Consider the following 23,648-nt stretch of genomic DNA (forward strand, 5'->3'; position numbering starts at 1 on the left):
AATGCAGTAATGTGCATGTTGGTCCAATGCACAAATGCCATTTTCCCTTTCTCTATGCTCCACCATTGTGAAGTTTGATGCTTAAACTAGTCACAATATACTTCAAACTCATGGTAACACTGAATATGTAGGAGAGTCAGGAACAGAAATATATATATATATATATATATACAATTGTGCTAACCCAACCACCACTAAAATCATTCACTTTATAGGAGTCAAGATAATGGACAAGCAAGCACAAATCACATAACCATGAACAAAACCAGAAAACACAGGAAGATCTCAGCAAATATTTTTTTATTCATTCATGGGACATGGGTGTCACTGGCTGGCCAGCATTTATTGTCCATCCCTAGTTGTCCTTGTTCAGAGGGCAGTTGAGAGTTAACTCATTCAGGGTGAGGTATCTAAATGGATACAAAATTGGCTTCTTGACAGAACAGTAAGAAGTCTCACAACACCAGGTTAAAGTCCAACAGGTTTATTTGGTAGCAAATACCATAAGCTTGAGAGAGAATAGTCACAGAAGCCAGAGGGTGGTTGTAGAGAATTGTTTTTCAAACTGGAAGCCTGTGAGCAGCGGTGTGCCTCAGGGATCAGTGCTGGGTCCACTGTTACTTGTCATTTATATTAATGATTTGGATGAGAATATAGGAGGCATGGTTAGTAAGTTTGCAGATGCCACTAAGATTGGTGTCATAGTGGACAGTGAAGAAAGTTATCTCCAACTTCAACAGAATCTTGATCAATTGGGCCAGTGGGCTGACGAATGGCAGATGGAGTTTAATTTAGACAAATGCGAGGTGATGCATTTTGGTAGATTGAACCAGGGCAGGACTTACTCAGTTAATGGTAGGGCGTTGGGGAAAGTTACAGAACAAAGAGATCTAGGGGTACATGTTCATAGCTTCTTGAAAGTGGAGTCACAGGGGGACAGAGTGGTGAAGAAGGCATTCGGCATGCTTGGTTTCATTGGTCAGAACATTGAATAGAGGAGTTGGAATGTCTTGTTGAAGTTGTACAGGACATTGGTGAGGCCACACTTGGAATACTGTGTGCAATTCTGGTCACCCTATTATAGAAAGGATATTATTAAACTAGAAAGAGTGCAGAAAAGATTTACTAGGATGCTACCGGGACTTGATGAATTGAGTTATAAGGAGAGACTGGATAGACTGGGATTTTTTTCTCTGAAACGTAGAAGGCTGAGGGATGATGTAATAGAGGTCGATAAAATAATGAGGGGCATAGACCAGCTAGATAGTCAATATCTTTTCCCAAAGGCAGGGGAGTCTAAAACTAGAGGGCATAGGTTTAAGGTGAGAGGGGAGAGATACAAAAGTGTCCAGAGGGACAATTTTTTCACACAGAGGGTGGTGAGTGTCTGGAACAAGCTGCCAGAGGTAGTAGTAGAGGCGGGTACAATTTTGTCTTTTAAAAAGCATTTAGATAGTTACATGGGTACAATGGGTATAGAGGGATATGGGCCAAATGCGAGCAATTGGAATTAGCTTAGGGGTTTTTTTTCTAAAAAGGGTGGCATGGACAAGTTGGGCGAAAGGGCCTGTTTCCATGCTGTAAACCTCTATGACTCTATATATCATTGCTGTGGCAGATCAGGTAAGGACAACAGATTTCCTTGCCCAAAGGACATTAGTGAACCAGATAGGTTTTTCTGGCAATTAATAATGATTTCATGGTCAGCAGTAGATCCTTAATTCAATTTTTTAAAATTGAATTCAAATTCCACCATCTGCTGTAGCAGGATTTGAACCTGGGTCCCAGGCATTCGCTGAGTTTCTGGAGTAATAGTCTAGCGATAATACCACAAGGCCATCACCTAGGTCTGAGAGCATCTGTGGAGAGGTCTAAATTCCACCAGCTGCCGTGATAGTATTTGTAGTTTAAAAAAAAGTTTTTACTTATGAGTCACAAGTGGGCTTACATTAACATTGCAATGAAGTTATTGTGTCAACCCCCTAGTCGCCACACTCCAGTGCCTGTTCAGGTACACTGAGGGAGAATTTAGCATGGCCAATGCACCTAACCAGCACGTCTTTCGGACTGTGGGAGGAAACTAGAACACCCGGAAGAAACCCACGCAGACACGAGGAGACCGAGCAGATTCCACACAGTGACCCAAGCCAGGAATCGAACCCGGGTCCCTGGTGCTAGAAGGCAGCAGTGCTAACCACTGTGCCACTATGCTGCCCCATGTCATAGAAACATAGAAACATAGAACAACTACAGCACAAAACAGGCCCTTCGGCCCCACAAGTTGTGCCGAACATATCCCTACCTTTTAGGCCTACCTATAACCCTCCATCCTATTAAGTCCCATGTACTCATCCAGGAGTCTCTTAAAAGACCCTATTGAGTTTGCCTCCACCACCACTGACGGCAGCCGATTCCACTCGCCCACCACCCTCTGTGTGAAAAACTTCCCCCTAACATCTCCCCTGTACCTACCCCCCGGCACCTTAAACCTGTGTCCTCTCGTAGCAGACATTTCCACCCTGGGAAAAAGCCTCTGAGAGTCCACCCGATCTATGCCTCTCAACACCTTATATGCCTCTATTAGGTCTCCTCTCATCCTACATCTCTCCAAGGAGAAAAGACCGAGCTCCCTCAGCCTATCCTCATAAGGCATGCCACTCAATCCAGGCAACATCCTTGTAAATCTCCTCTGCACCCTTTCAATCTTTTCCACATCCTTCCTGTAATGAGGTGACCAGAACTGAGCACAGTACTCCAACTGGGGTCTGACGAGGGTCTTATATAGCTGCATCATTATCCCCGGACTCCTAAACTCAATCCCTCGATTGATAAAGGCCAGCACACCATATGCCTTCTTAACCACCTCCTCCACCTGCGGGGCCGATTTTAGAGTCCTATGGACCCGGACCCCAAGGTCCTTCTGATCCTCTACTGTACTAAGAGTCTTTCCCTTTATATTGTACTCCTTCATCCCATTTGACCTGCCAAAATGGACCACTACGCATTTACCTGGGTTGAAGTCCATCTGCCACTTCTCCGCCCAGTCTTACATCCTATCTATGTCCCTCTGTAACTTCTGACATCCCTCCAGACTATCAACAACCCCACCAGCCTTCGTGTCGTCGGCAAACTTACCAACCCAACCCTCCACTTCCTCATCCAGGTCATTTATGAAAATGACAAACAGCAAGGGTCCCAGAACAGATCCCTGGGGCACACCACTGGTGACCGACCTCCATTTAGAAAAAGACCCATCTCTACCCACTCTCTGCCTCCTTTGGGCAAATGTAGATCTCAATCTTATGCGGATGCCATCATCTCACGTGAGAACACCATCTACTAGGTACACGGTACCTACTCTTGCAACTCGGTCAACATTGTCTACCTGATATGCTGCAGGAAAGGATGTCCCGAGGCATGGTACATTGGGGAAACCATGCAGACGCTACGACAACGGATGAATGAACACCGCTCGACAATCACCAGGCAAGACTGTTCTCTTCCTGTGGGGGAGCACTTCAACAGTCACGGGCATTCAGCCTCTGATCTTCAGGTAAGCGTTCTCCAAGGCGGCCTTCACGACACACGACAGCGCAGAGTCACTGAGCAGAAACTGATAGCCAAGTTCCGCACACATGAGGATGGCCTAAACTGGGATGTTGGATTTATGTCACATTATCAGTAACCCCCACAGCTTGCCTCCTGGACTTGCAGGCTGTCCTGTCTGGAGACAATACACATCTCTTTAACCTGTGCTTAATGCTCCCTCCACCCATATTGTCTGTATCTTTAAGATTTGGCTGGCTGTAGGGATTCGCATTCTAATCAGTATTCTGTAATTTGATTTTTGTGTCTCTGTGCCCTGTTTGAGAGCACATTTCCACTCCATCTGACGAAGGAGATGCGCTCCAAAAGCTAATGGTATTTGCTACCAAATAAACCTGTTGGACTTTAACCTGGTGTTGTTAAAACTCTTCCTTTGGGCAAGCCAGTTCTGGATCCACAGGGCAGCAGCCCCTTGGATCCCATGCCCTCTCACTTTTTCTCGGAGCCTTGCATGGGGGACCTTATCGAACGCCTTGCTAAAATCCATATAAACCACATCTACCGCTTTCCCTTCGTCAATGTGTTTAGTCACATTTTCGAAGAACTCCACCAGGCTCGTAAGGCACGATCTGCCTTTGACAAAGCCATGCTGAGTATTCTTGAGCATACTAAACCTCTCTAAATGCTCACAAATCTTGTCCCTCAGGATCTTCTCCATTAGCTTACCAACCACTGAGGTTAGACTCACCGGTCGGTAATTTCCTGGGCTATCCCTATTCCCCTTCTTGAAAATAGGAACCCCACATCCACAATCCTCCAATCCTCCGGCACCTCCCCCGTCTCCATCAATGACGCAAAGATCATCGCCAGAGGCTCTGCAATCTCTTCCCTCGCCTCCCACAGTAACCTGGGGTACGTCCCATCCGGACCCAGCAACCTATCTATCTTGATGCCATTCAAAGATTCCAGCACAACCTCTTTGTTAAATTCCACATACTCAATCTTTTCAGTCCACCGCAAGCCCGCAGTACATCCACCCAGGTCCTTCTCCTCTGTGAAAACCAAGGCAAAATGCTCATTAAGCACCTCTGCCATTTCTACTGGTTCCGTACAGATTTTCCCGCCTTCACCTTTTATAGGCCCTATTCCTTCACGTCTCATCCTTTTATTCTTCACATATTTATGGAACGCCTTAGGGTTTTCCTTAATCCTACCTGCCAAAGCCTTCTCGTGACCCCTTCTGGCTCTCCTAATTTCCTTCTTTAGTCCCTTCCTACAAGCCGTATACTCATCTAGATCCCTATCTTTGCCAAGCTCTCTGAACCTTTTGTACGCTTTCCTTTTCTTCTCGACTAGTCCCGCACAGCTTTCGTGCACCACGGTTCCTTTAACCGACCAACTCCTCCCTGTCTGCTTGGAACGTTATCCCTGGAGTATTAGCCGGGGCCTCTGGATTACTTGTCCAGTGACATTATCACCATCAAGAAGCTGCCATGCTGCCTGAATCACACTGAATAGGAGCAGGGTAATGGCACAATGTGAACCCATTGCTCATTTTCTGGAGCTCTTCAATTTAAACCCGCATAGGTTTCTTTAACCATCTCATGAAATTTAGTGCATGTTTGTTCTGGTACAAAAGGTGGTTTGAATTAGGAGTTGGTATTTATGCTCTATGGAAGGTAAAATGCCATCTGTAAACCAGATGTAGCTGAGTGCTATTTTGAAAAACATAATGCATTTGTGAAACGATTGTTAGCAAAAGAGGTAAGTTCACTTTTGTTTTCTGCAGTAGTTAACAGGAAAATGATAATCTCAAACATGAGCTGGTCATTACAATTGAAAGTTTGTTCACATGTGTAACTTGAATGCCTAATTACATCATGAACACGCATTGCAGATAAACAGAAAGTATTTAACTTAGAATGGTACATTATTTCAAATCTTAATGTATTGCTCTTTTGATTGCTAATGAGCAAAAAAAAAATCCAGTGTGAGTTTCAAATCGTGATATCAGGGAAAAATATACCCCAAAAGTACTTTTTTCAACCAGTAGTTATGCCATGTTCAGTTATGAATAATTTTATTTTTATCCTTATATGGGTATAACTGAAAATGTGTGTTTAACAGATGTTTTCCATTCATCAAGTTCCAGAAAGCTGACATACACCAAGAAATATTCAGTTAGCAACCACAGTTACCAGTGGATTGGAAGCTGAAACGAGTCAATCTAATCAATGAAAACATTGTTTGCATTCATTGCTATGGAATTACATCTGTTTCTGTGTCACAATGCCATTGTCTTCTAATTTTTTTTATCAGTGGTAAACCTATTTCATTGTTGCTATCCTTGTTTACTCATCTTCTGTAATTGACATTTTTAATTCATCACAAACTGGTCAAACTCACAAACGATACCAAACTATGAGGGGCAGTTAAATCTGATGAGTTGGACAAAATATACAAGCAGGAGAAATGAAAGAAGAGATTTAATTAGGGAACACATCAGGGCCTTTCAAATATGACTGGAGACTTATAATTTTATCGCTTGGTCAAATCATGTACAAATGCATAATATTGTTTCCTATTTACTGGTGAATCTGTGGAACTCTTTGCCGCATAAGGTTTTGGAGGCGAGGTCATTGAGTGTCTTTAAGACAGAGATAGATAGGTTCTTGATTAATAAAGGAATCAGGGATTATGAAAAGGCAGGAGAATGGAGATGAGAAAAATATCAGCCATGATTGAATAGCGGAGCAGACTCGATGGGCCAAGTGGCCTAATTCTGCTCCTATGTCTTATGGTCTCCCTCCTTGAGTGTCATTTCTCTTCAATATATGTTGTATGTGGTCTCATATTCTGTAGAATAACTTTCCATTATACACTTTGTGACAATGCTGTAATGCATTTACCATGCTTCTAGTGCAACACTCCCAACCAGGAACACATGGCAGAAGTTCATGCTATGCATGAAGGAATAATTTGATTAGGGATAGTCAACACGGTTTTGTGAAGGGTAGGTCGTGCCTTACAAACCTTATTGAGTTCTTTGAGAAGGTGACCAAAGAGGTGGATGAGGGTAAAAGCAGTTGATGTGGTGTATATGGATTTCAGTAAAGCGTTTGATAAGGTTCCCCACGGTAAGCTATTGCAGAAGATACGGACGCATGGGATTGAGGGTGATTTAGCGGTTTGGATCAGAAATTGGCTAGCTGTGAGAAGACAGAGGGTGGTGGTTGATGGGAAATGTTCATCCTGGAGTTCAGTTACTAGTGGTGTACCGCAAGGATCTGTTTTGGGGCCACTGCTGTTTGTCATTTTTATAAATGACCTGGGTGAGGTCGTAGAAGGATGGGTTAGTAAATTTGCAGATGACACTAAAGTCGGTGGAGTTGTGGACAGTGCGGAAGGTTGTTGCAGGTTAGAGGGACATAGATAAGCTGCAGAGCTGGGCTGAGAGGTGGCGAATGGAGTTCAATGCGGAAAAGTGTGATGTGATTCACTTTGGAAGGAGTAACAGGATTACAGAGTACTGGGCTAATGGTAAGATACTTGGTAATGTGGATGAAGAGAGAGATCTGGGTGTCCATGTGCTTAGATCCCTGAAAGTTGACACCCAGGTTGATAGGGTTGTTAAGAAGGCATATGGAGTGTTAGCTTTTATTGGTAGAGCGATTGAGTTTTGGAGCCAGGAGGTCATGTTGCAGCTGTACAAAACTCTGGTGCGGCCGCCTTATAGGATGTGGAAGCATTGGAAAGGGTGCAGAGGAGATTTACTAGGATGTTGTCTGGTATGCTGGGACGGTCTTATGAGGAAAGGCTGAGGGACTTGAGGTTGTTTTCGTTAGAGAGGTTAAGAGGTGACTTAATAAAGGCATACAAGATGATCAGAGGATTAGATAGGGTGGATAGTGAGAGCCTTTTTCCTCAGATGGTGATAGCGAGCACGAGGGGACATAGCTTTAAATTGAGGGGTGATATAGGACAGATGTCAGAGGTAGGTTCTTCACTCAGAGTAGTAAGGGCGTGGAATGCCCTGCCTGCAGCCGTAGTGGACTCGCCAACATTAAGGGCATTTAAATGGTCATTTGATAAATATATGGATTATATTGGAATAGTGTAGGTTAGATGGACTTTAGATTGGTTTCACTGGTCAGCGCAACATCGAGGGCCGAAGGGCCTGTACTGCTCTATGTGTTTCATTAATGCTCACAGAAAGTCACTTTTGAGTTTTTCTCCATTGATGATCCCTGACCTACTAAATAGTTCAGTCATTTTCTAGTTTTACTTCAAATTTCCAGCACAGCAGTTGCTGTGAATTACATGGCACCTTTTGGTCAGTTTCATTTATTTTTCATGAACAGTAGTGCTGACCACTGCCTATAAGCAGGCTAACTGCATGTAGGAATGTGCTTGATCACCCTTGGAATTGACCTGGAGTTTCTTAGTACCCTTGTCTTGTTCAGCTCTCTGAATGAAAGAAGTGTCTAGGTAGTGCATTCCAATCATCGCAAAACATAATTACAAATGCTTCATGACTTTTTATATGCTTCTTAGTGGGAGATTATTAAAAGCAGCCCCTAGCAACAAGTTATGGGGGTGATGCTGAAAACTTACCCCAAAACAGCCGAATAAGAATTCACACAACAAACAGAGGATTTGTTCAAAGTTTTATTACAGCTTGCTTACACAGAATTGCTGGGGAGGAAAAGTAAAGCAATTGAGATTCTGAACCTGTAAATAAAGATTCAAAACTGGTGAATGAAGTATTGCTATTTATTACTGTGCCATTGTAAACTAGTGACTCTTTCTGTAAACAGAGTGATATAATCCTTCTGTAAAGCCATTTGCTTTTCTACAAAGCTTACAACACAACTTTATTGAATCTGACACTCTTCAATTAGATACAGAAAGGCACTTCAAAGCCAACAGTTTTCTTCTTGATGATTAAAAGGAGGAGCAACATTCTTGTCAAGCGTTTCTTCTTATTAGGTCATCGGCTTCCATGCGCATGAAAGAGCACCTCAGACTGAAGACTCGGTTCAGTCTTCAATTCTCTGGGTAGTTTCGCTGAGTATCTGCAAAAGCAAAGAAAATATTTGACGCGTTAGTTTTTGTAAGCTGGAAAGAGGTATATCCATTTTATTAAGTTGGTTTTTTTTGTGAACTTTAATACTAACGTCTCCGCCACTGGTTTCAATTGTTTTAATTACAACATTCCTCCTTGACATTTGAATATCACTTGGCTGCTGCTCATACATGGCATCTGTAAAGAAAATACAAATAATGAAATCATAGATGAATGGTTTCAGTCAAAATATCAACTATGCAAAGACTGAGCAATATGCTTCCTCTTGTGTTTTTAACTGAAACTTCCTATATTAAGTAGACTAGTCCACAATGTAAATAATAATGCTGCTCTCTGAACATTTATAAAACATGCTCATTGCCAGAATCAAGTTGGAATATAAAGACATTATTGGGTCACTGCATTTACTACTAAGCATGATGTCCCATTGTGGAATTCATGCTGGCTGCGTTAAAAATGTTAGACATGTATCTATAGGCTTGCTCCAAGTTTGAAACATATTGAACAGCAACCATACTCTTGTAGTTCCTATTTAGATTGTCCAATGAACTCAGCTATACAAGTCAGCAAAGTCCTTGGCTTATTGACCATAGGCCAACATTGAGTTAGCTGACCTTAGCCAGGACAGTGGTAGGGTGTTGGGTGCCTTCTTGTTTTAGGATTGGAGAATGGCTCATGTTTGATCCCTGCTGGAACTTTATCTGTGTGGTTGCTGAGTAGATACAGGTTTGGTCTTGGCTGTAATGCTTTTATTGCAGTAGTGGACTCCCTCTCTTGGTGGGATATCAGTGTGAACTGCCATGCCAACCAAGAAAAATAAATTGGGATTAATGTTAAAGTGGCAGACAGAAGTCCCAAGCCACTGCTGTGAACAAGAAGGAAATCCAAACCTGTATCTTAAACAGTGTCAATTGTTAATGATTCCTTTATAAGCCAAATATTCAACCAAATGTTCTGGGTGTCTCATCAGGCAAAAATACAAATTGAAGCTCTGAAAATTTTCACCAGAACCAGCTCAGATTTCATTGAACCTTTAAAAAGAATAAGCATGGAAGCTTGTACTTTGTGTTATAATGTTGAGTCGGCCTTGTAAAATGTTCGTTGTGCAGGTAAAAGAAAAACATTTCTTAGATCAAATGTCTGTGGAGGAATAATATAACCACAGAACAGCTGACTTACCGATATCATTCTGCATTCAATGCATGGCATGAAGTAAAGAGAAAGGTCCTTTATAGCGGGAAAAGCATGTCTTAAAACAGGTGCTTTTTATAAACTGACTTTTTTTAAAAAATGCAAACATTACTCATCCATTTCCAAGTTAACAATAGGGATAACCTACCAGAAAGTCTTAGAGAACCAAATGGTGCCACAGGCATAGAAATCCTGCCAAAGAAAATAAATATATAATTACACAAATGAAGGCGATCATCCTTCCATATAATTCTACTATTACCACAGCCAACTCCCTGTCGAATCACTCAATAGCTTCTGCCTCCCTGACTCGATGTGTAAATTTATTCTATTCTCCCAAAAGGTTCCTCCAGATTGAACAAAAGAACAGATTCAGCTGTAGAAATCTTATGACTACCATCAGCAACGCATCTCCACCATCACAATCATTTAAAGATCAATTACTACCATCAGCTTCAGTCATTTATTCCACCAAAGCTTGCTGCTCTATTTGCCCGGGACATCTCAAGTGATGGCCTTCTTTTCATTTGTTCACAGGATATGGACATTGTTTGCAAAGCAACATTTATTAACCATCGACAGTTCTCCTGAGAAGGTCTTCTAACCTAGTCTCTATCCGCCCTAGCCAAGAACTAAAATTATACACATAAGGAGAGTAGCTTTAAAAGTCAAATGAAGCTTTTACTCAAACCTAATGGTAGAGATTTAAAGAAGAATCTTTCTTGCTACATTAGTGGTGAGCAGTTTTTGTCAGTTTACTGTTCACATGTGTATAATGTATGTGCAAAGCACCATAAGTTCAAATATGTTTTCTATACAACAGGTACCTATTTTGTTTTGTGAAGGCACTTGTTTAATTCTTGCTGCTTATATCAGTGCATTCACAAAGCAAAGAAACCTATATGGATTTTTGGAGTTATTGAGTATGTGTTTGTATCAATCTTCAAACTGAATATTTTATAATTAACACTATTTTTCATTTGAATTAAAAAGTACAATTTTTTCTTAAATTACACAAAAACCATACCTGCTTTCCTCGCCCTCCAGCAATTTCCTGTAGGTTGCAATCTCAATATCAAGAGCCATCTTTACGGTCAGCAACTCTTGGTATTCTTGCAAGTGACGAGCCATCTCATCCTTCAAGTTACCAATGTCATCTTCAAGACGGCCAATGGTATCTTGGGCATTATTTGCCTCCAAAATGTAACGTTCTTCCATTTCTTGCATTTGGCGCTCAAGAGATTCATTCTGTTTTAACAGGAATATTTATGTTACTTTCATTTTCTTCCTTCAGTCCCCTACTTTATGCTTTTTCTCTCAAATTTGTTTGATCTGTTTCAATGGTTCCAAAACCATTCCAGATGTTTCCATTCATAAACCACAAATAAGTTTTATTAACATACTGCTTAATTTCAGAATTCATGAGGGCACTTGGGATTTTTGCCAAGGCATAAAATTATAGTTGTAATGTTTTAGCTTCTCAGTCATTCACTGTAAGCCACTATAATTGAAAACTTTCCTTGGATGATGAGGGCAGTTTACATTCACAATAATGATCACTTAAAAGAATAAAGATGGCTTTTTTAGCTGTAAAGTATAGCTGCGGCACCCATCCATTAAGAGGCAATATAGATGAAGTTTCAAAAGTTAAGACACAGAAATGTTTTCAAAAGTTTAACATACAATAAATTTTAATATAGATATTAGAAAGCAACTTTAAAATAATGTAGTTAAAAAGAAAACAGATGAGGAGAGTTAAAGCAGGTGAAGATGGCACGGTATATCATCTACCAATGTATTTAGGGGGGTTCAAATATTAGAAAAAAGGAAACCCCCAAAATACTTGGAAAAATCTTCTGCTGACATCAGCGCTAATACAGTATGACAAGCCTCTGGGTCAATGACCTTATTGGTGTACTTGAGTTTAATTAAGTATTTGCTTTGATATTCCTCTCTGTAGCATCAGAGATAAGTAATTAGCCAGGCAATACCAAAAACACGTGAAGAAGCAACATGTTTTGTTAGGCTCATGCACCTCCTTATACTGCCTTGAAATGTACTCAGCCTGTACTAAATTTGGAAGCAACACTGTAAAGCAAATGAGATGGGAAGGGACATTCCTGGCTCTCCAGGCCATATTTTCTCAGTCTATTCAAAGAGCAGGGATATTTTCCTGATATTCTGGTCAACATCAAACAAATCCCTGAGGAACGGATCATTTATTTCAATGTTGTTTGAGGTGCTTGCTAAGTGAAAATTGGCTACCAGATTTTCTATATTGCAGCAGTAACTACACTTTAAAAGTGCATTATTGGCTGTGGAACATTTTGGGATATCTTGAGGTTGTAAAAGGTGGATTTTTTTTAATGACCAAGAGGTGCCACTTTCATTGGTGTCCAGAAAGTTGCCGTTAAACTTTGCATTGGGATGCTTACCACAACAGATAAGAGCAGTAAACAGGACTTAGAAACAAGACAAAGGATAGTATTTTGGAATTTCCATTACTGGGATTGAGGGAAGGTCAAGGCTTGGACCCTTCTGACTGCTATGTCTAATAGGGTCATGAAGTATTTAAGAACCAATTTGTGAGCCCATTCTATATGTTGATCACTTCCAATGTTTTTTTTTCACTAGTTTGAGCCTGTGACACCCCTCTTCTCTTGCAATTTTATTTATTTTTTCAGATTTACCTCTTCCTTACTGCCGACTGTTTTACATACATTATATTATACAGAAATGCTAAGATTGGCACTCAGCCACATTCTTTCAAGGCTGAAATTTCCACGTTTCTCCACCTTTCACCACAATTCAGCCTCGGGTAATGATTCTTGTAGCTCGACTGTGCTTGAAGTTCTTCCCTTTGTCTTACCATGACCAGAGCAGGGTAGCATTCTCAAGCTGTCAACTGAACAGAGTACTGTAAAATTTGATCATAACTTGTTTTGCCTTTATAATTCTATTGGAATTGGTGATTTTGGCTCCCCATTATTTAAAATGATTGAGGATCAAATCTATTAAGACTTGTCAGCCTTTCTTTAAAAATACTTCCTTTGCTTTTTCAATGTTATCCATGTACTTTGATAACACTCAGCTTTACCTCAGCATTACCCCTTTTGAGTCTCCCATTGAATTTGATTGGTTATGCAGCTTGCCAGGCCTTTCCTCCAAAGTTAGAAAGACTGAAGCCATTTTCTTCAGTCTCTGTCCCAAAATCTGTTCCATAGCCACCAATTCCATCCCCTTCCCTGGCTTTCAATTGAAGCAGTCTGTTCGTAACCTCCATGTCCTATTCAATCCTGACCTGTGCTTTCAATCACATACCCACCCCATCATCAAGGTTGCCTACTTCGACCACTGTAATATTTCTGTAACCTCCTCTAGTACTACTACTTGCTTGTAATTTCTGCACTCATCCATTCTGGCTTCTTGTGCATCTCCAATTTTAATTGCTCTCCAACGGCAGCTACACCTTCAGCTTTCCAGTCCCTATTCTCTCAAATTCTGAACCTAAACCTGTTCATCTCTCTACTTCTTTCTCCTCCTTTAAGTCTCTCCTTAAAACCTGCCTCTCTGATCAAGCATTTGGTCATCTACCTAGAGATAGATAGGTTCTTGATTGTTAAAGGGATCAAGGGATACGAAGGGAAAAGCGGAAGAATGGGGCTGAGAAACTTATCAACCATGGTTGAATGGCATAGCAGACTCGATGGGCTGAATGGCTTAATTCTGCTCCTATATGCTTTGAGGAGGAACTTCTCTCAGAGGGTGGTGAATCTCTGGAATTCTCTGCCCACTGAAGTGGTGGAGGCTACCCCGTTGAATATGTTTAAATCACGGATAGATGGATTCCTGATCGGTAAGGGAATTAGGGGTTATAGGGATCAGGCGGGTAAGTGGAACTGATCCACTTCAGATCAGCCATGATCTTATTGAATGGCGGGGCAGGCTCGAGGGGCTAGATGGCCTACTCCTGCTCCTATTTCTTATGTTCTTATATCTTATGGTCTTACCTGTCCTAATATCCCTATGGAGCTTGGTGGCAACTTTTACTTCTGATGGTGCTGCTAAACACATTGGCATGTTTTATCATGTTAAAGGAATTGATAAACGTGCAGTGTTATTGTTGGCCAACAAATCTTTCAGTTCTATAACTGAATTTATTTTGTTGGAAGGCTACATATAATATATATTTAAGAGTACTTACTGTTCCCTTAAGTGCATCAATATCGCAGGTCAGTGTCTGGATTTGTCTGCGGTAATCACCATTCTCTTGTTTTGCTGTGCGAAGAGCATCATTGTTGCGAGAGGCAGAATCACTCACATCAGTCAACTGTTTCAATACAAAAACCTCGATGAGCGATTCTTACTATAACACTCACGTCCTGACCTTACCAAACAAAATACATTTAAATCTTAGTTTTGTATTTAATAAAGGATTAATGTACATTGCCCCGATTGCTGTGGGAGTCGCTGTAGGAAAATGTGGATGTGACAGTGAGACCGACTGTGGAGATTGTAGTGTGGATGAGTTGATCACTAGAGTGACGAATGGGAAAAAAAGTGCAGAGTGAAGTGATTCCACAGGTTACATTAGGTATTAAGGTGGGAAAGGTAGGGTGGAACTTTCCCCTAAGATTTTCAAAGTGTCATAAAAGTCTGAAAACCGGAGAGTTTCATTCCGGTTTTATCAGCGAGCTACCACATACAATTTTCCCACACTCTTGTCAATTTCTTTGGCAGTAGGGCGTTTCACACCAGTGGAGGGGGTGGAGCCTAAGCTCGCCAGGGAAACCTGATCTCCCATATATTGTGTACAAATGGGCCCCCATCAGAGAGGTATAGAGGTTTACAGCAAGAAAACAGGCCAATCGGCCCAACTTGTCCATGCCGCCTAGTTTTTACCACCAAGCTAGTCCCAATTGCCCACATTTGGCCCATATCCCTCTGTACCCATCTTATCCATGTAACTGTCTAAATGCTTTTTAAAAAGACAAAATTGTATCTGCCTCTATAACTGCCTCTGGCAGCTCGTTCCAGACACTCACCAACCTCTGATGAAAAAATTGCCCATCTGGACCCTTTTGTATCTCTCCCCTCTCACCTTAAACCTATGCCCTCCAGTCATTCTGATTGCCATCCCCTCCCGATTGCCAGTCTCCTGATTGGTGGTCCCAACCTCCAATCGCTGGCCTCACCATTAGCCCCACCCCCGATGCAGAGTTCCCCTCTTCTCTCCCACCGCTTGTCTGGCTCTGCCCCCTGTGAGGCCCCCTTCCTTTTCCAGGGTGCCTGGTGGCACTGCCAGGGTCCCAGACTGGCACTACTAAAGGGGTACCGCCCACGACCATCCAGGGTGCCTCAATGGCCTCCAGCCCCCTGGCATGGCCACTGCATCTGGTCCCCGTTGGTGGGTCCATCTGTGATCTATGCCAGTGAGAATCTCCACCGGAAATAAATAGATTTATATAAGGATATGAAAACTTAAATCAGCCTTGAGTCCTGATCATGTCAGGAGAAATGGCCCGGGAAGATCATAACTGGCCGGATGCCGAGCGCAATTCAGATTTTTTGTCTCCCGCTGAAATTTCCCACCCCGCTACGCTACTCGACCAGCGCAATGGGGCGGGAAAATCGCATCCATAAACTGGTATAGCTGAAATGTACGGAGCATGAATAAGGATGAGATCAGTCTGTTGATGAAATTGGAATGTGTATAACAGTAGTAATTTGAGGTGTTCTAAAGTTTAAATGTGTTTATGAGTATGGAAGTTAATAGGATCTGAATGATAATTTAAAATATGCAATTTGGAGTTGGGAGTGAGTGTAATTATGGGATAGGTATAGCTGGTAGATACAGGAATAGAACTAGATGTTTAGTATAGATAGTCGTATGGTAGTAATTATATATTCCATTGTGGGAGCAAGGGCAAAGATGCTTTTCTTTAATAAAATATAAAGATGTGAGAATTGGCACTGGGAGAGGGACAGTGCTTGGTATAAAGCTGTAGAAGTTGGTTGATAAGTGGTTTGGCCTCCATTTTGTTATCATGACCACTAAGAAATGCATAACAGAAAATGTACCTTGGACTTGTACCATTCCTCGGTTTCAGCAATATTCTTAGCAGCAAGTTTATCAAACTGAGAACGAACTTCATGGAGTGCTGCAGTAAGGTCAGGTCTGGCCACATCCATTTCAACCCTGACTTGCGAGTCTTGGATTTGAGCCTGCAGTTCACGAATTTCCTGAAGAAAGAAATAAAAATATACAAGTCAATGTTGAGCCAAAATAGTACATTCCAGATATCTTTAATCAGCATCACATATTTAAATAAATATTACCCAAATAAGTATTCTGAATGATAAAAAACATGCTTACCTCTTCATGAAGTTTCTTTAAGAACATAATTTCTTCCTGCAGTGACTCAACTTTACGTTCCAGATCTAAACGTGCCAGACAGGCATCATCCACATCCTCATAGAAACAACAGAAAAATTACTGGTTAATTAATTATGATCAAGTAACATTCTGGCACTTATTTTGTCCGTCACATTGAATTGTATCTAACAATATATAAACCTGAATTCAATCATTTAAATTACTCATATCAATGCTCAAACGTCAGTGGAAACTGATATTTGAATAGCCTCAACAACATAAAAATATTTAAACTAAGGTTTACAAAATGTGAAGGATGAGCTAGAGGCAACAACCATTTTAAACAGTTGCTAAAAATGTGTCCAACATAGTTGTTGCACCATTCTAACGATTCCAAAATTTGACAGACAGCACTCAAGCAGCCCCAGACACTTGTAAATTTGGCATAAACTCTATTTGATGCTGCACCACCCCTCTTCTGGTCAATCTTAAATAGAAATACACAGGCATTACACAGAAACGTGCCATTCGGCCCAACCAGTTCATGTTGGAATTTAGTTCCCATGGTAATTGCAATGAAAACCAAATTAGACATAAATCAGCCTTACATGCATAGCTTAAAGAAAGCTACAAGGACTCTCAGTCAGCATGCAAGAAGAAAAATATAAACTTCTGAGCTTTTTCGGGTCAGTCACAATCATTCATGATCAATCAGTGATTGTTCAACTCTGCTGCTTGAGAATTACAGTTGTCATTAACTACTGGGGATGAAGAAGTTACAATTCAAACAAAAAGTCATTGTTCAAATTCCAATTATTTTTGTGTATCCTTAATTGATTTTGATACCCTGCTGATCAAACATTCATTCTCCAAGAGTTTTAAATAAGATTCAAAAATATTTTCTTCAAAAGAAATGCTATTCCTCTTTATAAGTCTCTTTTTAAAGTTTTGCTGGAAGTTAAATATTCCATTCGGTTGTTCCAGATTGCTGTATTTCATGCTGAAAATGCAGCTGGCTCTCATGTTGAATGGGATTAGGCTCGAAAATGAATGCAGTTATTTAAACCTGCTATGAAGTCTTGGTGATCAAACAGTAGATGACATTAATTGCAACTTGAGCTTTGATGTGGTAACTTCAGTACAGAGCACTGTAATAAGTTCTCTAATCAAACAGGACAGCTAGGTTTGTTCAATAGTGAGTGGATTTGATGTTTCTGCTATAGAGCAGCCATGGTGCTGGATTTTATTAACACTGGGTCAGTTATGAAACAACAGCTATTGTTTTCTATTTGCTGTTTGATGGACAATACTTTAAAATGCTTTGGAGGCAACATTACCTAATCAGCTGTACTAGGGATTTTGTGATCATTTAACAATCAACTGAGTCTTTTATAAAAATGCATCCAATTAAGTTTGTAGCCACTTATAATAAGGGGAATAAATGGCTGAGGAATTACATTTTTACTTTGCAAACGTTTGTCTTAAATATTTGTCGTTTGTAACGTTTGTCATTTGTCTTCACAAACGAAGACATGAATAATATGCCAGAAGTGCTGCGAGAAAGAGAAAGGCGTTAGTAGAGAAATGGTTTTGGGGAAATTAATGGGATTGAAGGTGGATAAATCTCCAGGGCCTGATAATCTTCATCTCAGAGTACTTAAGGAAGTGGCCCTGGAAATAGTAGATCTATTGGTGGTTATTTTTCAAAATTCTTTGGACTCTGGAATTGTTCCTACAGATTGGAGGGTAGCTAATGTAAGCCCGCTATTCAAAAAGGGAGGTAGACAGAAAACAGGGAACTATAGACCAGTGAGCCTAACGTCCGTACTGGGGAAGTTGCTAGAGTCTATTATCAAGGGTTTCATACCTCGGCATTTGGAAGGCAGTGGTATAATCAGCAAAGTCAGCATGTGGTATAATCAGACAAAGTCAGCATGGATTTACAAAAGGGAAATGATGCTTGACGAATCTATTGGAACTTTTTGAGGATGTAACTGGTAGAGTTGACCAAGGAGAACTAGTAGATATGATTTATTTAGACTGTCAGAAGGTTTTCAACAAGGTGTTATGTAACAGACTACTATGTAAAGTTAAAGCACATGGGATTGCAGGTAACATCTTGAGATGGATAGGAAGCTGTTTAGCAGATAGGAAGCAAAGAGTTGGCATAAATTGATCTTTTTCTGATTGGCAGTCAGTGACTAGTGGGGTTCCGCAGGAATCTGTGCCCAGACCCCAACTGTTCACATTATATTTTAATGATTTGGAAGAGGGAACTGAATGAATTATCTCCAAATTTGCAGATGATACAAAGTTGGGTGGGAGGATGAGCTGTGAGGGGGATACAGAGATGCTTTAGCGTGATTCAGGCAGGCTGAGTATATGGGCATATGCATAGCAGATGCAGTATAATGTGGATAAATGTGAGGTTATCCACTTTGGCAGCAATAATAGAAAGATAGATTATTACTTGAATGGGTGTAAATTGAGAGTGGTGGATACTCAACGAGAGCTTTGGAGTCCTCGTGCATCAATTGCTGAAAGTAAGCGCTCAGGTACAGCAGGCAGTAAAGAAGGTAAATAGTATGTTGGCTTTCATAGCGAGAGAATTTGAGTGTAGTGATAGGGATGTTTTGCTGCAATTGTATAGGGCGTTGGTGAGGCCACACCTGGAGTATTGTGTGCAGTTTTGGTGTCCTTATCTGAGGAAGGATGGCCTTGCTATAGAGGGAGTACAGCGAAGGCTTACCAAGTTGATTCTAGGGATGGCAGGTCTGTCATATGAGGAGAGGCTAAGTCAGTTAGGATTATATTCACTGGAGTTTAGAAGAGTGAGAGCGGATCTCATAGAAACTTACAAAATTCTAACAGAGTTGGACAGGATAGATTCAGAAAGAATGTTCCCAATGATGGGGGAATCCAGAACTAGGGGTCATAGTTTGAGGATACGGAGTAAACCTTTTAGAACTGAGGTGAGGAGAAATTTCTTAAACCAGAGGGTGGTGAATGTGTGGAATTCACTACCAGAATGTAGTTGATGCCAAAACGTTGTCCGATTTCAAGAAGAAATTAGATATAGCTCGTGGGGCTAAAGGGATGGGGGAATCAGGATACTGAATTCAATGATCAGCCATGATCAAAATGAATGGCGGAACAGACTTGAAGGGCCAAATGGTCTACTCCTGCTTCTAATTTTTACACTTCTATAAATAGAGAACTGAAATAATGTTTTTTCAACTGTTTGGCTCCCACAGAAGCACTTCTATCTAGCAAATCACAGAGCATGCAGGGAGACTGAAAATATTCTTAGCACCTCACTTGGCGGAGGACAATTAAGTTTTTGTGTAACAAACAGAATCACACATTAAATTAGCCCAAATGAAAAACAATAGCATATTTGATCATTCTTAGCTTATGTTTGTATTTAATTTTTACAGCTCATTTCGTACAAGATCTCACAATTAAGTACACGCAAGTTAAAAACATGTTAGATACAAGTGTTATTGGTCAGTGAGTCAGGACAGGAATATTAAAGGGAAATAGATTAAGTTTTTTTCACTGTTTTGAGTATTCTGTTATTAGCATGTTGCATGTGGGTTATCAAATTGTGTATTCCTTTATTCAATAATTAATTTTTCTAGAAAAAAATTAAAGCTTTGCTTTCTTGTCACTAAGATGTTAATGTTGCTACTGCAACAACTCTAATCTACTGCAATACCCTAATCTACTGCTTTCCAGCTGCACAAAAGTATCTAGTCATTTAATTATTTTACTGACATGAGCGGTGTTCTTTTCACAGCATTTCAAGACAAATCCTTGTTAGACTTCACTTTATATTAACGGGGAATAACAAACAGCTGCTTCCTTGGAGTCATTGTTACCAGTTCCTTTGACACGGTCATGAGTTAGACTGATGAAGTTTGTGCATCCGCTCAAACTCAAATCACATTTATCCACCACAGGGGGAGCTAATGGAAGCAATAAGTTGCTTCTCAGTGCAAAGGAATCTTAATGAAAGGGACTGCCCCAGAGTGCCACACCCTGTACACTCGTGGAAGATGTGTGGTTGTGGGTCTCTGAATCAAACACAGCAAGAATTACTTTAAAAAGAATGTGTTCTTTAATTAACAAAACCAAAAAAGAAAAAAATAGTTTAGCACGGACGCAAGAGCAGTAAGACACTGGGCTGCTCAGTAATTCTGTCCAGCTGGAACTTCAGAAAGCGGGTGTTCCATCATGCACAGTCAGTCAGTGAGTGGGGGCCAGACACTTCCTCAGGAAGAGAGAAAATTACTGGCCACGTCACCCTGGGCTGCTCTTGTGCGTTTTCCACAGGATGGCTCTGGAATATCATCAGCAGAATTCCCTGCTGACGCAGGCACCATGTATTATGCAGCTATAACAACACTTTGATTCCTGCTCTTTGATGAATTAACCAATAATGCCTGGGACACTGGGGACATTTTCACAGACATCTGGATGCTCTGAACGGGGAAAGAGGGAAAAAAGAAATCAGCCATTCCTTGAAAAGTGCACATATGTGGCCATCCAATAAGGACAGCAGCGTACCTCACCTTCTTGACTGATCCCACCAAGTTAACTGCTCACACAGCTGGGGTAATTTTAACCTAACTCACCAGGTGGGAATCCTGCAGGGTTGGGTGGCATGCCAGCTTGCACCCCAGCCCATATAAAATCAATTGCCCCCCCCAGGTGGGTTAGGTTAAAATTGCCCCCTGTAGGAGTTCACGTCTAAATCACAGCTACTTGTAGCAGTATCTTTACTGGTGATTGTCTGCTTTTCATCCTTTGCTCACCCCGCTGCAGGCAATCAGAAGCGGGCTTGGGAAAAGATTTTTGGTTGACATTGATATATTTAAGAAATAATCAAATAAATTATATTTCAAATGTTTTTGTAATACCCTTCATGTTGCATTGATTTTATCCCCAAATGTTCTAAATTGTTATAAATTCAGAAGTCTCGCAAGTTTTGCAGAAAGCTTTACTGAACTTGCTGCAAGGAAGGTTAGAATAAGAGGGGGGGGGGTTGGTTCAAAAGAAGGGACCGTTCTAAGGCAGCTATTTGAAGGCCTTTTCTCTGCTTACAGATTGAATTGGGTGTGTCTATTTCTCTATATACGGTCAGATGGTGGGAGGCTTGCGGTCCAGTCTCATGGGCATTGACTATCAACTCGAGCCCTTTCGATCACTGAAATCAGGTTGAATTTTCACCGATGGCAGTGGGTTTACTGTTCATACCTGTCTGAAAGCTGCCAGATTGTTTTCGGCCTCCTCCCGCTGAAGAATTTCATCTTGCAATCTGCAAATAACGGCATTGAGATATCAGATAGTTCCACTTCGCGCTGAACTTTCACTGCTGGAGACGAGTAAAGTTTTAAAGACGCTCTTCTCCCTCTCCCCAATTACCTATACTCTCGCTTTTCTTTCCAGTTGAATGTATATATCTCAAGGCACTGAAATCGATTGTTTTGAAAAAGTTTTGGTCAAATGTTTGCAACCTTATTCAAACATTGGAATTAAATTACAGATACTGGTTGAACAGACATTAAGGGCGGAGTTAGTGTCTGGTCTTAACAGTGTGTATTTAAACCAGTCCTGGAGTCCACAAATTGGGTGCCACTTTCCCCAACTCAATTTGAAAGCAAACAAACTGGGTGTTCCCTTCCCTCCCCCATCAGGGCAATTCTTGACTTTGAAATTAGGCTGCAATTACACTGCTAACTCTAATGTGAGAACCCATCACCATTTCAATGGGGCGTGACATGTCTGGTACAAGTCGCTGAAGGGAAATGATTGGAAAAGCGACGGGACAGGGTGGGGGTGGGAAGGTGGTTTCTTAAGGAGTTGTTGCAGCCTCCCCCTCCCCCCGGGTAAATCGGGAGTGTCTGCCCAGTTTACTAAACCCAAGATGATCTCATGTGCTCACTTTCCGGAGATCCATTCGGATTACTGAGCTCTTTTCTCCCGCTGCCACTTCCACACCCATCAATAGCTCCAATCACTGCACACAGATCCACAACAGCCCGCGGATTCACAAATCTCCTCTAACACCCAGGCTGGAAATAACAACATAGTGTGGAGTGTCCACAGTAACTAAAAGGAACTTTATACAACTTGCCAGACCAGCTGATACCATTCCACAATCCACTTGCACCAAGACATTTCTTTCTGTTACAAAAAAAAGTCTGCCCTCGAGGAATTAAGAGCGGATTTAACTATGTACTCTTGAGAGCTCTCAAACATTCCTGCAAGGAATGTCTGCATTCTCAGACTGCTGTGCGGATTATTTGATGCCAATGAATCGATTATTCTCTATTGATAGCGGCTGAGTATTTCCAGCATTTTTGTTTTGTTTCTAATTCAGAAAGCGCCCCCCCCAACCCACAAATGTTGCTGATGCAGAGAAACATATTCTTCATTACAGGCTTTACTCTGGGTCTGTTACTTTAGGGTAACTTGCTGTCTGGTTAGTTCCCACTCATTGTGTGAAAGTGGACAACTTTCGAAGGAAATCTGTACACGACACCCCCCCCCCCCCTCTTAAACCAAGTGAGCGCCACTGTAACAGATAGTAAGAAGCACACACTCACTTCTCTCTAAGTTTCTGGAGATCGTCCGCCAGGTTATCCCTCTCCACCTCCATGCGGGATTTCTCATTGTTGACCTGGTCGATCTGGAGGCGCAGCTCTCTCAGCTCCTCCTCGTACATATCGCCAATGCGGGACCTGGGCTTGCCCTTCAGCATCTCCAACTCGGCCAGCAGCATCTTGTTCTGCTGCTCCAGCCCCCTCACCTTGTCCAGGAAGCTGGCCAGGCGGTCGTTCAGTTCGATCATCTCGGCTTTCTCGTTGCTGCGGTTCACCTTGAACTCCGAGTTCATGGCATCCACCAGGGAGAAGTTTAGGCTGCTCCCCAGGGATGTCCCCGGGGCACTGCTCCTGGTGTACGTCGCCTTGCTGCGCCTCATCATCGGCTGCGGAGAGTAATTACTCATCCTGGTGCGAGAGCTAACGCGCGGCACTGAACGGACCGAGAAAGAGTGGAAGCTGGTTACGGGCTTCAGTTGTCCCTCGTTAAAGATCCGGCGGTAGGCACTCTTTGTACCGGACATTTTGTAATCCTTGTTGGGAGATACTCTACTTTCTGAACCTTCTCACACAGGCACCAACTTCTATGGGCTGCAAGAGACGGATTGCCGGCAGATGCCTGATATTTATAGGGAACTTTCCCTTGGGGGTCCATGAGGGGAGTGCTGCTGCTGTGATTGACAGTGCATGGACCAACCGGCATCTGGCAGCCGCAAAGTTGGACCATCACACAACTTCGTGGAGGCGGGGAGTTGAAGATTTGCAAGCATCTGGCTTCAGACTATAGACTTCCCACCATCCCCCCCCACCACCCAAGATTGAGTTTACATCCAGAGGAAGC

General features: G+C 41.7%; 1 protein-coding gene across 1 annotated transcript; it reads right to left on the reverse strand.

Moving 5' to 3' along the window:
* Positions 1 to 8,200: 8,200 nt before the first annotated feature.
* LOC144507567 (type III intermediate filament-like) lies at positions 8,201 to 23,486 on the reverse strand. Its single transcript, XM_078234716.1, has 9 exons — positions 22,811 to 23,486; positions 21,459 to 21,519; positions 16,200 to 16,295; positions 15,905 to 16,066; positions 14,028 to 14,153; positions 10,851 to 11,071; positions 9,972 to 10,015; positions 8,724 to 8,809; positions 8,201 to 8,621 (listed from the first exon to the last, which is right to left on the reverse strand). The coding sequence occupies exons 1-9, from the start codon at positions 23,329 to 23,331 to the stop codon at positions 8,586 to 8,588; spliced, it is 1,353 nt and encodes a 450-aa protein (XP_078090842.1). The 5' UTR covers positions 23,332 to 23,486; the 3' UTR covers positions 8,201 to 8,585.
* Between the last annotated feature and the right edge of the window lie 162 nt (positions 23,487 to 23,648).

The sequence above is a fragment of the Mustelus asterias genome, chromosome 2 (assembly GCF_964213995.1).
Source record: "Mustelus asterias chromosome 2, sMusAst1.hap1.1, whole genome shotgun sequence".
In the NCBI taxonomy this organism is placed as follows: domain Eukaryota; kingdom Metazoa; phylum Chordata; class Chondrichthyes; order Carcharhiniformes; family Triakidae; genus Mustelus; species Mustelus asterias.